Genomic DNA, 13,433 nt, shown 5'->3' with positions numbered 1-13,433 from the left:
GGCTTTTCCTCTTATCATTCATTTGATTCAAGTCAACGGCAAAAAACACTACACTTTCCCTTCTTGATAAGTAGTTGACTCTTAATTTTAATTAGTTCTTTTGAAATTTTCTTGATTTTAGCCATTGAGGTTTTAGATTTTATTCAATAAATAAAATTAAATACATCATATGACAACTTTCTGCAAATTCATCTATGCAATTGTATATTAATGTGCTAGTCATTTTTTCAAATTATAAAAAAAGAATGAAAGTTTTTTTTTTAACCATGATATTAATTGAAAGTAATCATATCAGAAACCGTGGTTAATATTTATCGGAGATGATAAGTCTAGACTATGTGTGTCAACCATGAACCTTTGTTGGTAGAGAATGAATGAATTTATATCATGTTTATAACATTATTTTTTAACTACAAAAATTGTAAAATAATTAAGGATCTTTTAATAAAAAAATAAAAAGGGAAAACAATTTTTTTAAAATGTTCTTATAAATAAAGATGGAAATAATAATAGTGTAGTACAAGACCTGGTCCAACTATTTGTTTTTTTAGAAAAAGTTGCATGACCCAACTTTTCTTTTCTAAGTAACAAAAAGATAAAGCAAAATAGCAAATCCACGAAATATTGAGAAATTCTCAAGATGCTAGTGTGGCGTAAGACAAAATGAAGTAAGCATAATTACACCTCCATAAAAAAACATGAAGTAAGCATAAAAGCAGCACAAGTTGACCTTATCACCGTGCACAGTCTTACTGATGTTAAAAGAACTCATGAACAAGAGATACAAAAATTAGTACATATCCTGTTATGTTGTACCCTGAAATAGACATCTACAACTATAATATACCATACCAAACCCAAAACTAATCAACAATGCTATCAGGTAAAAAAAACAACATCCCCCCTCTTTGCTTTTCCTCAATTTCATTTAGCAAAACAATAGTCTTCAGCCACTACACCATCAAGCTACATTAAGAAGATAACAATTTACCAAAGATTTTGATCTTTCACTTGGTAAGAGTTTCCACCACTCCATTGAGGCCGCAATGAACTGTTACTAGATGCACCCCTACCTTGTCCTGGACCAACATTAGACACAGTCAGGTAATTTGACCCTTGATGATTAGGAGCATTTTTGGACTGATTCATGTAACCATTATTATACTGTGAGCCTTGATGATAAGGAGCATTTCTTGGCTGATTCATGTAACCATTATTATATTGTGAGCCTTGATGATAAGGAGCATTTCTTGACTGATTAATGTGACCAATATTATGCGGTCGAGACTGAGAACTGCCACCACCAGGCCTCGGAAAATGATTATTAGACTCTGATATTCTGAGTTGTCTAAAGTTGTCCACAAAGTGCTGTGTTCTTATGTTGTTTGGCACACTCTCATTTGCCATTGCATCAATTCTTTTCCCTCTACCCGAACCCAATCCAACACCAGCATCTTTGTAAACAAAGCTTCTTGCATGTTGGTTACTTGCATTGGGGGGAAACCTTGAAGTATTGCTTGTGTTTTCACTCCTCCACTTGTCTTGATTTTGCACCCTGAATTTCAAGTTGGTCAATTACATGCATGTTTGGAAACCTTTTAAGAAGTAAGAAATCATGTCACGGATGTTCAAGTTATTACTATTAGCTTTTCAATGATGGTGAAACATGAAAAAACACACTTGACAACATGCTATTAGGAGTTATGGAAACTGAAAGTAAAAGGAAGGATTAGGAAGAGTACCTCTCAAAACGACTATAATATTTCTGAGGTTCATGCCAGAGTTCTGTTTCCATAATGTCAATTTCAAAGATTGTCTACAAAAAATTGGAATGATTTTCAGGAACGAACTATGTTACATAAAGTTATCATATAGTTTTCTTGATCATAAAGTTGTTTAAAGAATCAATTGAGTTTTTTTACCTTTTCTGGAAGCTTCACATCCGAAAGTAAACGAGGAATATGATTACTACCAGCCGGAAGCTCGTAATAGACACATCTGAAACATAAACCAATATCAAAATTATAGGAAGTTGTCTGAAGTTGAATGCTAATTATGAAAATGAAAGGTATATTTCTATTTTCTAATAGCATACAAGACCCTGTCTTCTTTTTTGTTGTCGCAAATGTCCAAGCAAGGCTTCTCAATGAACTCGTCACAAAGACTTATGTTACCCCCAATGCCGTCACTGCTAAAAGTATAAGAACACAAAACAAAGGAAAAATTGAACTGTTATTTCCAACACAAAAAAGTACATGCAAGGCTACCATCAAAGAAGAAACATGCAGAAGAAAAGACTGGATAAAATTATTATTGAAAAATGCTAACAACACATTTTCTAACACATTCTTTTAAAGATACTCTATCATTGAATTGGATGAAATTTATTGAAAATCACAATTCTGCAAGTCCCACTTTTTAACCACCAATATTTTATAATTTTCAAAAGAAAATTTAACTAATAATAAAGAATGTTAATAAAAACGTGTTGGATATGTATTGCTAACAACAACAATCAATCACTGTAAACCAACCTTATTGTTTCTAATTTGCATGGTGGGTTTGTGTCTAGAGAAAGAGAACCAAATTTCTCAGCTAATTCGCTAGCACTTCTAACAAACAAGCTATCAGCTTTGACTGAATTTCTTATGGCCTCATTTTCCTATAAAACACAATAGGAGATTTAGAGGACATTAAGAAAAAACATTGGCAACTTTAGTATTAAACACATTTGTGTGTTGGAAGTGCATGAGCACTAGGAGTAAAATCAGATAATTTTAACATGGTAAAAGAAATCTATATTAAATTCAAAGTTTATGGTATCAAATGAGTTGAAATTGGAAAATAGGAGAACATAAGAAAGTTACCTTGCTGGGGGAAGAACACTTAAAAGTTGATCACGTGGTAAAAATGGGACACCTTTTTCAAATTTTACTCTCACCTGACCCATGCCTTTTAAGTCAGAAGCAAATGGACCATAGTGGAATGGATAAAACCTGTACATTGCAGCGTTCATTTCACATTTTCAGATTTTCCATACTTATATAATGTATAACACATGAAAATTCAAGTGAAATATTAAACCATATTGGCTTACCATGTCCATGAAGCAACTGATGAAAAATAGTATTGAAGAACCCACACCAAACCTTCCGTGTACTTCTGGACCTACAATTAAATTGCAATCTATCACCACCACCATTGAAAGTTGACTAGCAAAAGGTACTCTGCTAGTGCATGTCTAATGAGAAGGGAAAAGAACAAAACCAAACATGAAAGCAGCTGGCAAAGTTGTGTGAAGAAACACACACTATTTCTTTTCTTTTGCACTCAATGTCGGTAGGTCCCTCTACAGAAAACTTTGCTTTATAATATCTTTCTTTGTAACCAGTTGTTCCCAATTTTATCTGAAATGAATGGCAATAGCACTTACCAACCTTGTATCCAATTGAAAAATAAGCACGCTTCATATCCAATGATCAGAGGAAGAAAAAGTCAAATTAAAAAAAAAAATCAACCAAGAACTAAAAAAAGCCTTTGGGGCAAAAGTATATGAGTTTAATCTTCATTTGGGGTGTTGGTGTAATCTATAAAAAATCATCTTAGATGTGACTTTTAAAGTAATTATTATAAAAATCAACAACTTTCTATGTAATTAGATGATAATACAAAAAACTTATATACCGGGAGTGTATTCTAATTAAATTTGTAGTATATACCTTGTCTGTTAGGAAATTCCCGCTCTGAAACAAGTCACATTTTTCTCTAATACATATCTTCAATTCGTCTTTCAAATCCTTTGTGTTCTGCTCAATCTGATACTAAGGAGAAAAAACATTATCAACAATCAGCATCATTAAACTCCATCAATACATGCTTGTGAATAATCAAAGGAGTCAACAAAAATAAATAAATGAAGACAAACTCCTGATTGACAAAACATCAACTTACTTCAGCATGTGTAGCTGAAACATTGTTGACCAAAACAGACTTAATCAGAAGAGTACAATCAGAAGTATTTTCTTCATCAAGATCTGAGTAACATGTTGCATTCTCTTCGTCCTGCTTCTGGATGGAAATCAGGGAAGCACATGAATTAAATACTTTAAAATTTGATTACATATGTACATTTTTCAAATATATTTCTACTTACAGCATCCTCACTATCTCTAATAAACCTTCGCAGATATTTTTCTCGTATTTCAGATCTTTTCTTAAAGATTTTCTCTTCATATGCACCAACAGCAAGCATAAATTTTTCAAGTCTGGATAACTTCAAGAAAGCAGCATTTTTCTCCCCAATCTGCTTTCATATCATAGACAAACAAGCATTGCTCATAAAATAGATTTCCAATTAATGGAATATAGGGATGGAAAAACAAAAGGATATTAAAAAAAAAAAAGAAACAAGACAGTAACAGTATTACTCTGCTCATGCTCATGTCCACAAGATATCCTCCAAGTTTATTGAATTCTTTCTTGTAAACAGTCATTAGCAAATCAATAGCCCCCTGACAAAATTGAGCCAAAAAAAATAACAAAAGATGAACTCACCATATCGTACAAAGAGTTTCCTAATAACCTCACAAATTTCCAAAGTTGGCATGTGGGGCAGAAAATCATTTCCAGCGAAAAAGCAAATGAAGATGAAATCATCAATAATTCGCTCAAACTCAATGCTGTAATTTTTATGAGGATCTTTCTATTTTCATGTCTATCTCAAGATACTCCCTCAATAACCAAATATGCAAAAACTGCAGACAGTTATTAAATTCATAAGGCTCATGATGATATCAACAGCAAAATTGTAGTTGTAGAATGTAAATCGGTTATTATACCTTGAAAGGCTTAGCGGCATCTTTTGAGTGCTGCCGCTGTATTGGTACATCCTGTACATGCCTAGAATGTTAGGAATTAATTTTGTATACAAAGGTAAAATAGTAAATTTCAAATCTGTAGCTATTGCTACATGCTGTGTTAAAAATAAAAATCACTTTATCACATGGTTCAGGATATTTGATTTTTCAAATTAAACTACACATGATTATATCTATTGATATCTTGACAAAATCACCTCTCTTAATATTGAAAAATGGGGCTCATGAGTTGCCATTGCCAGCATTATAAGATCAACATCCTGCATTTCAAATTCAAAAGCTTGTATTAATATTGAAACATCAGAAGAAAAAAGCGGTTTGTCAAAACAACTTAATTTGTTTGAACTATGATTTACTTACTGAGCCATATAAGACTGGTATTTGGATTGTATCCCTCAAGACTAAGCTGTTTCCTTATGTATGACATAATCTTATGTTCCCCTTCTCCAGAAACATTAGCATCAGAAAGAATTACCTAAGTTAAAATTAACAAGTAGAGAAAAATATTTATCTTGATACAAAACAACAAAAGTGATTTACAATATTAAGGATGGAGTGAGTGGAACATTCTTAGTGCGAGATAGCACATCAGGCATTGTGAACTATGCATGTCATACCATAATATCCTTCCATAATGAGTTAGAGGTTATCCTTGAAGAGATGTAGCTTTTAAGGGCCTTAGATAGTTCATGCATGAACTCAGTGCCAGGTGTTATGATATTTGAATCTGACACATCAGATTGCTGTTTAGGAAGAACTTGTTTCCTTTTCATTCCGAATTGTCTCCTTAGCCTCTCTTCCTCAGCTTCCTACAAATATACAAGAAGAAAATGAAATAAAAGATTTTCTTATACTGTGGTAATGATGAGGACAAACATTTAATAAATGAGAAAAAGAAAGATTAAAGAAAAGGATGAATGACCCACTTGAATTTCATTGTCCTTGGCAGCTCGAAAACGCCTTGATCGTTGTTGATTCATTTTGGCACGTGGTGCAACCCCGTCTATGCACGAGAAACACAGAGCCTCTTCTGTTGAACTATTCATTAAAAGACAAGCAAAGATATTGAAGCACTAACTAGTTCTGCATGGATGGGGCAAGTTCTCTAAGCCAATCAATGTGCATTCACTTCATGCAACTACTACTAGTAGTGAACTTAAGATAACAGAACATTTGCCAATAAAAAAAAAAAAGTACTAATGGTGAACACATATGCAACAACAAAGCACCCAAAACCTATGAAGCAGATACTCTGATACTTTGACACAGATATCAGACTCGACTCGACACTCTAACATGATCAATGTCTAAAATATAGGACATCTGAACATTGCACATAGACATGTAAAGAGACTAATGAAATCAAATAAGATAAACATAACAATTAATCTAAATTGATAATCAATATTTGCATGTTCTTCTTGTATTCACCTTTTTCTTTCTTATGGTAATGAACCTTAGATAAGAATACCAAGACACATTATAATAACAACAAAAACTTGATCACTTCACCAAAAATGTATATTCACCTTCTTAAGAAAACTTTCTTTTTTCTCAAGATAACAAACCTCACATTAAAACAGGCGAGAAACATTATTTTTTTACATTTTATATCATATTTTTAGCTGACTTTTCTAAAAATTAAAAAATAAATATTTTCTTAATAATACTACTGCATTATTCCATTCATAAGAAAAGCATCGACTCAAGTGTCTGAATTGTATAAATGTGTCAACTTGATGCTTAAAACAGAGAGAGGTATTAGTGCTTGATAGCCCAAACCAATATTTGAGGCAAAATGCAGTTGCAGTTGCTAAGGCAAGAAAATAAAAACAAGTATCAAGTGGGGTTCATGATGAATTAATTAATGAAACTATGAAAGTCTCGTGTCTCACCAATAGCCATGTAAAGGAGCTTCGAAGGCCTAACAGTTTCAACAAGCCGATCAATGTAGTCAAACACATTCCTGAACACATCTTGGAACGTTGTAGGAAATGGAATCTGAAAAAGATAACACATCACCTGCTGACATTTCTAACAAAACTAACAAACTAATATTTGCTGATAAAAAGAAAACACTTCACAATTAAAGCACAGATTAAGCCTACATATTAAGGGAAAGAAAAACAACAGAAGAATAAAAGGAAGCATGAAAAACAAGTGAGAAAGAAAGAGTGAGTAACCAACATTGTCATCATCTTCGGGGTGAAAACATGGGTGGATGATTGCATTCATGTCAAGATACAAGTTACCAAACTTCACTCCATTTGGGTCTTCTTGCATGGTGGGGTCCACCACGTCTTGCACGACCTTGGGATATTTGTTAACCAACCATCTATAGAACGAAGGCACGCCCATTATGGCTACTATGATCTGTGTGAATTAATTTCTCAGCTTCTAATGATTCAATTCGGATTCTTTCTTTCTTGCGTGTAGTGCCAGCTTAACTAGAGATCATAAAGAGAAAAACTTTAGTTATGACTCGTATGCTTCAAATGGCTATGACATGCTTTTCTGACGAGTGATCGGTGTTACACACTACACTGTCGAAATATGTTAATTTATTGCATTCATATGTTAGTGTGTTTGATTCAAAGAAAACGTTCAATGCATTGGTTAAAAAAAGCAACAACAAAAAGCAAAAGCAAAACATATATTTTGTGGAAAAAGAAGATTTATTGTATGTGACTATGTACATAGTAACATTAACATATACCTGAGTTGCTATGAGAGGGGGAAAGTGAGAATCAGTGGCTTCTCTACGAAGTTAAGTAGGAAAACGAAGAGACAGGTGGGGATGGGTTAAAACTAATTAATTAGAAGGTCTTTACAAAACTGAGATTTAAGTATAATCATTAGTTGTGCCAATCGGCTAAGTTCAGATCACCAATATTTACTATCTTCGAGAAAACAAATAATCAAGGACCACTTTGTTTTACAAAACCTTTTGCTGAAGTTTGTTGAGTGAATAGACAATTTAATCCCTGAGATTGTACCCATTTTACATATTAGTCCCTAACTTAATATTAAATTCAAAATAGTCCTTATCTTTGCATAAGTGTTGCAAAATACTAAAGGATGACATGGCATGACACGTGGACGTGCCTGATGCCACGTCATTTAATGATAACAAAACGAGTAAATAGGCAATTTAGTCCCTGACTTTGTACCCTTGTTGCATATTAGTCCCTAACTTAATAAAAAATTCAAAATAGTCCCTATCTTTTACATAAGTATTGCAAAATAGTTCTTCCGTTAAATTTTAAAGTAATGTTGTTAGTAAGGTCAATTTTAGTGTCACGTCATTTGATGATTATAGAATGAGTGACTTCTTCAAATTTGATGGTTTTGAACCAATTGAGACATATATACGAAAAAGAACTCACACACACTTGCACAAATAAAAAGAACCAAAAATCCACAGCAACAACCTTATCTCTGTAGCTGTCAACACCAATGGGTGAGGTCTGCATAACCATTCTTTTTTCCTCTTTTTTTTTTTTTACTTCAATTACCATCAATGTATCATTCTGGGTTCTGATTTTTTGTGTGTTTTGAATAAGAAGAGAAAAAACCAGAGGAAAACAAAGTGGAGGAGAAAAAAGAAAATGAAGAAGAAAAGAAAGAAGAAGAGAAAAAACCAGAGGAATCAAAAGATGACAAGGAATCCAAGGAGGAATCTGCGCTGCTAGAAATCGTGCTAGACACAACCTTTGCAATGCATGGACACTTTAAGCATGATTTCTGGCATCTTTTAAGTTAGGGACTATTTTGCAACACTTATGCAAAAGATAGAGAGTATTTTGAATTTTTCATTAAGTTAGGGACTAATATGCAACAGGGATACAAAGTCAGGGACTAAATTACCTATTTACTCGTTTTGTTATCATCAAATGACGTGGCATCAGACACGTCCACGTGTCATGCCACGTCATCCTTTAGTGTCACGTGGATATTCCACGTGACACTAAAATTGATCTCACTAACGGCGTTACTTTAAAATTTAACGGAAGGACTATTTTGCAACACTTATGCAAAGATAGAGACTATTTTGAATTTAATATTAAGTTAGGGACTAATATGCAAAATGGATACAATCTCAGGGACTAAATTGTCTATTCACTCGAAGTTTGTTTAACATTTTGAAAATATTTTATAAAATAAGTCCAAAACTGAAAATAATAAACCAAATCAATGTTTCCCATCTTATCTGAAGAATTGAAAAACAATGATAGTACCTTAGAGTATTTTTTTTAACAGAAATTCAAAATAGAAATATTTTCTGAAAAAATTTAATCATGGTAAGTAATGTATTTTTACTAAATAAAATTTACACTTAAATATATTTTTAGTTCCTATAAAATTAGTATGTTTTGATTGACTTTTTTACATAAAAAAACAAAAAAAAATACACAAATAATACAACTTTTTTTATTTACATAAGTAATACAAATTATTGTGCAGGAGTTAATTTTTCACTTCCTCAAGAACCGATTTCTAAACTAAGTTTTTTAATTTTTTTAATTATTTTGTATTTTTTGTTTTAATAATTGTCTATATTTATCTTTTTTTGTTAAGCAAAAATATTATTTTGCATATGTTGTAGCTAAAAAACTATCATTATGCATATGTTTTTTTAAATCCTTTCTATTTTCAATTTATTTGATTATTAAAATACATAATTGAAATTAAAAAAAAACATATTAATCAAGAAGTTGAATTGAACTAAAATTACAAAATAGATATAAAATTATAAACAATAGAACAAAATATTTAAATTTGAAACAATACAACAAATTTTTTTAAAATAAAAACAATATGACATAAACTTAACGTTATTGGTTTGAGCCTACATGATGGGAGCATTTGTTTTTTGAATGGTCGGGATGCGACACATGGAACATCATTTTGGTTGACGTGATTCTCGGATGTCCATTTTGATATGTATACAAGAGGAGACAAGACAACCTTTAGAATTTCTTTTCATCTTTGGGTCGGGGCAGATTCTTGGCTCATGACACGGTGTCCAATATGCTTCATTGTGCAATTCTCCAAACAATACATGTTGGAGACACTTTCCAACGTATGCACAGGATACGTTGTTTAGTACTTGTGTATAAACTTGGTCAAATGTAATCATTGTTGCGACTTCTCTACCTCTTTGGATGAACAATGTGAAGTCTCATGCGATAATGTTGGAGACATTTTCCAATGTATGCACAGGATTCATGTAGTTCCTATACTCATGGGGAGCATTTTTTACAAGCAGCAACAACATGAGAACAAGGCATGTGCACCTTTTGGAATTTGCCACAGTCACACCACCTTTCATCCAACCTGACCATGAAATTTCCAATAGGTAGAACCTCTCTCAGGTTAATTGTCTCCTAGACTAAGAATCATATGTTACATCGATCAAACTCAAGAACAATGTGAGAGTTTGTCTATCTCTGTGCGTATTTTGTAGCCTTGTTTAGTACTTGTGTATAAACTTGATCAGATGTAATCATTGTTACGACTTCTCTACCTCTTTGGTTGAACAATGTGAAGTCCCATGCGATAATGTTGGAGACACTTTCCAACATATACACAAGATTCATATAGTTCTTATACTCATGGTGAGCATGTTTTTCACAAGCAGCAACAACATGAGAACAAGACATGTGCACTTTTTGGAACCACCTTTCATCTGCCCTGCTGCACATACCAAGAATTGTTGATGAGATCATTACTCTGATGCATGATAAATTTGTGTAGTCATTGTCTAAACTAATTATTCTAATAATCATGTTAGTTCTTGAGTTATTTATCTATGTTTTCTTTATTTTTTTCATCTTCTTCAATCATGATAAACTTGATTTTAACTTTTTTTTTTCTTTTTTAGGTGCGTTTACTTTCACATTATGTCACCTACTCTAAATATTTCATTTAAGGATTAATTATTTTTTAAAAATATATTATTTGATAAAAAATATATTACAAGTGTTTTTTTAAAACATATTATTTGATAAAAATATATTACATGTGTTTTTTTAAAATAAATTAATTTTAAATGAATGTTCCTGACATGCTATGTGAAATTGACAACACAATAAAAATGTTTGGAAAGAATTTTAAACGAAAAAAATTAATATAAAATTAAAATGTATACAAAATAAAAATTTATTTTTATAAAAATTAATATATACATATATATATTAATAAAATAAAAACAAATAACAAAAAACATATAAAAATATTACAAATAAGAAATTGGTTCTGGTGGAACCAGTTTCATAACTGGGTTTAAAAAAAAAGGAGTACTACAAAATAAAGTGGAAGAACCAATTTCTTAATTAAGTAAAAGAAAAATAGAAGGTGAGAAATTGGTTCGGGGGGACCGATTTCTCACCTTGAATAGTATTTTGTATCATTAGGATGAATAATCTTTAGCTTGTATTATTTGTGTAATTTTTTATTTTTTGTATTTTTTAGGTAAAAAAATTGTTTTGATTTTGGTTCTTATAAAAAAATCATCTCTCTAAAATTTAAAATTAGTTTTTAATCCTTGTAAAATAAATGAATTCTTGTTTTAGTTCCTTAAAATATTATTTATTTATTTTTATCCTTATAAAATTTGAATTTATAATTTTTTGTCTATAAAAATCACTTTAAGATTGATAAATTACATTTATTTTAAGAATTTTTTAAAAAAATGAAGGTGTCATATGTTGACATTATATAATTGACACGAAAGACGACAAAAAAGGCAAAGCCAAGTGGGTTGCCTGTTAGCCCGTCTAACTAGGCTGAACTAAAAAAATGTTAACCCAAATAGAATCAAGTTAATTCGAGTCTACCCAATAGGTCAACCAAGACAAGCTGAACTCAAGAAACACGTCTCAGGCTTCAATTGGCTTATTTTGGGCCAATATTTTTTTCTTTTTGAAATTATATAAATTTAGACTAAAAAAAGTAAAGTGGACCAATTTGATGTGACCCAACAATATATACTTCCTTTTTATTGCTTACGAATCAAGTATGTGAGAGAGAAGAACGTGATAGGAGGTGCGGATAGGAGCTCCAACAATGCAATGATGGCCAAAGGTGTGATCTTTCTAGCTATTTCTTTACCTTCCCTTTTAATTTGCTCTGTCCCTTTTCACAACTTTCTTCATCTTTCAAATCTTGATCTCCATCCATGGCTTCCAAAAAATTGATAACCCTCATTCTCTCTTTTGCCTCTCATTATCATTTCTCATTTTTATTTCATCTTATAATATAGTGCTTTTGTTAATCTAAATTCTCATTTTAAGATGACACCAAGATTCAGAGTACATTCAAATGGTAGTTTTGTATCTATGGTGAATGTTGAATGTATGTTGTTTAATAGGTTTTGTTATTAGTGGCAATGATTTTAAATGTTTTGTGTTGTATCTTTCATTTGAAATATGAAAGCTAGTTTATGTTGTGACTTTGATATATGAATTCATCTATAAAATATCTTTAACAATTAATCTTTATAGCTATGGATTCTTGATTTTCATTTTTCAATAATAAATGAGTTCTATTAAAGATAAAGTTCTAAAATTCTACTAATATATACTCTAGTAATTGTGAAGATAGGTAGATTGGTTTATATGGATTATTTTTTTGATCAGCAAAAAAAATTTATTAGAGGGTACCAATAGTACCAATTGAGGATACAAAGTCAAGAATATTACATGATGACTCTATCAAATTTCCATGACCCAGTATATTAATAACCCCTGCATAATTAATAAATACTATGACCCAAATTACTCATCAAATTCAGTATCCTCTTTATTGTCTCCTACAGAAAAACCATGTTATTGACATACTTTGTTGTTGTTTCCTATTCATTAATGCACAACAATCAAAAGAGAAGATGAGGCACAACTTTTGGTCATAAACGTAGACCTTGCATGCAAGTTAATGGGTTAGAATGCCACTCAAATAAAGAAAAGTGGAAATCAATCAACTTTGACTCCAACCATGCCTATGAATGAAATTTAATTGTCTCCAACACATGATCCAAATCCAGTAGTTTGTTTTCAAAAGCAATACCATTCCTATGTCCCCATAAGGTCCACATTGTTGCACACCAGACATACTTCCATATTTTATTTTTCATAGCCCTAAGCCATCCGCACTCATGCCGATAAAAGTGCTTAAAGTAGTCCCTATGTTGTGCTAATGACAATTGAAACCATGAGTAACATTCATTCCACACCCTCAAAGCAAATTTACATGTGAAAAACATATGTTTCACGTTCTCCTCTTGTTCTTGACAGAAATAACATGATGATCCTAAGCCCTACACATTCACTTCCCTTGATCTTAGGTTTACCAGAGTTGGCAATTTGTCAACCGATAACCTCCATATGAACACAACAACATATTCCGGGATGAATAAATTTCATAATTGCTTATAGAATAACATTTCAATAGGGATCAAATTAGTTGATATAACATCAAAAGCTAGCTTCATTGTAAAATTATCTATTGAACTATTCTTCCAAAGCACTTTATCCTCCACATATTGGTCAAGAGTTA

At 31.7% G+C, this 13,433-nt stretch overlaps 1 protein-coding gene across 1 annotated transcript; it reads right to left on the bottom strand.

Moving 5' to 3' along the window:
• Nucleotides 1-648: 648 nt before the first annotated feature.
• On the bottom strand, nucleotides 649-7,745 carry LOC100817163 (5'-3' exoribonuclease 2). The gene is made up of 19 exons (XM_041006816.1): nucleotides 7,594-7,745; nucleotides 7,065-7,324; nucleotides 6,773-6,878; nucleotides 5,804-5,907; nucleotides 5,495-5,686; nucleotides 5,238-5,352; nucleotides 5,075-5,157; nucleotides 4,839-4,889; nucleotides 4,428-4,511; nucleotides 4,154-4,303; nucleotides 3,952-4,068; nucleotides 3,720-3,821; nucleotides 3,312-3,407; nucleotides 3,098-3,168; nucleotides 2,868-2,996; nucleotides 2,096-2,188; nucleotides 1,923-1,998; nucleotides 1,743-1,816; nucleotides 649-1,555 (listed from the first exon to the last, which is right to left on the bottom strand). Exons 2-19 carry the CDS (start codon nucleotides 7,233-7,235, stop codon nucleotides 988-990), a joined length of 2,382 nt encoding a protein of 793 aa, XP_040862750.1. The 5' UTR covers nucleotides 7,236-7,324; nucleotides 7,594-7,745; the 3' UTR covers nucleotides 649-987.
• Between the last annotated feature and the right edge of the window lie 5,688 nt (nucleotides 7,746-13,433).

This window comes from Glycine max, chromosome 11 (genome assembly GCF_000004515.6).
Source record: "Glycine max cultivar Williams 82 chromosome 11, Glycine_max_v4.0, whole genome shotgun sequence".
In the NCBI taxonomy this organism is placed as follows: domain Eukaryota; kingdom Viridiplantae; phylum Streptophyta; class Magnoliopsida; order Fabales; family Fabaceae; genus Glycine; species Glycine max.
The sequence above is the reverse complement of the archived record's forward strand: the minus strand, read 5'-3'. Positions and strand labels throughout refer to the sequence as shown.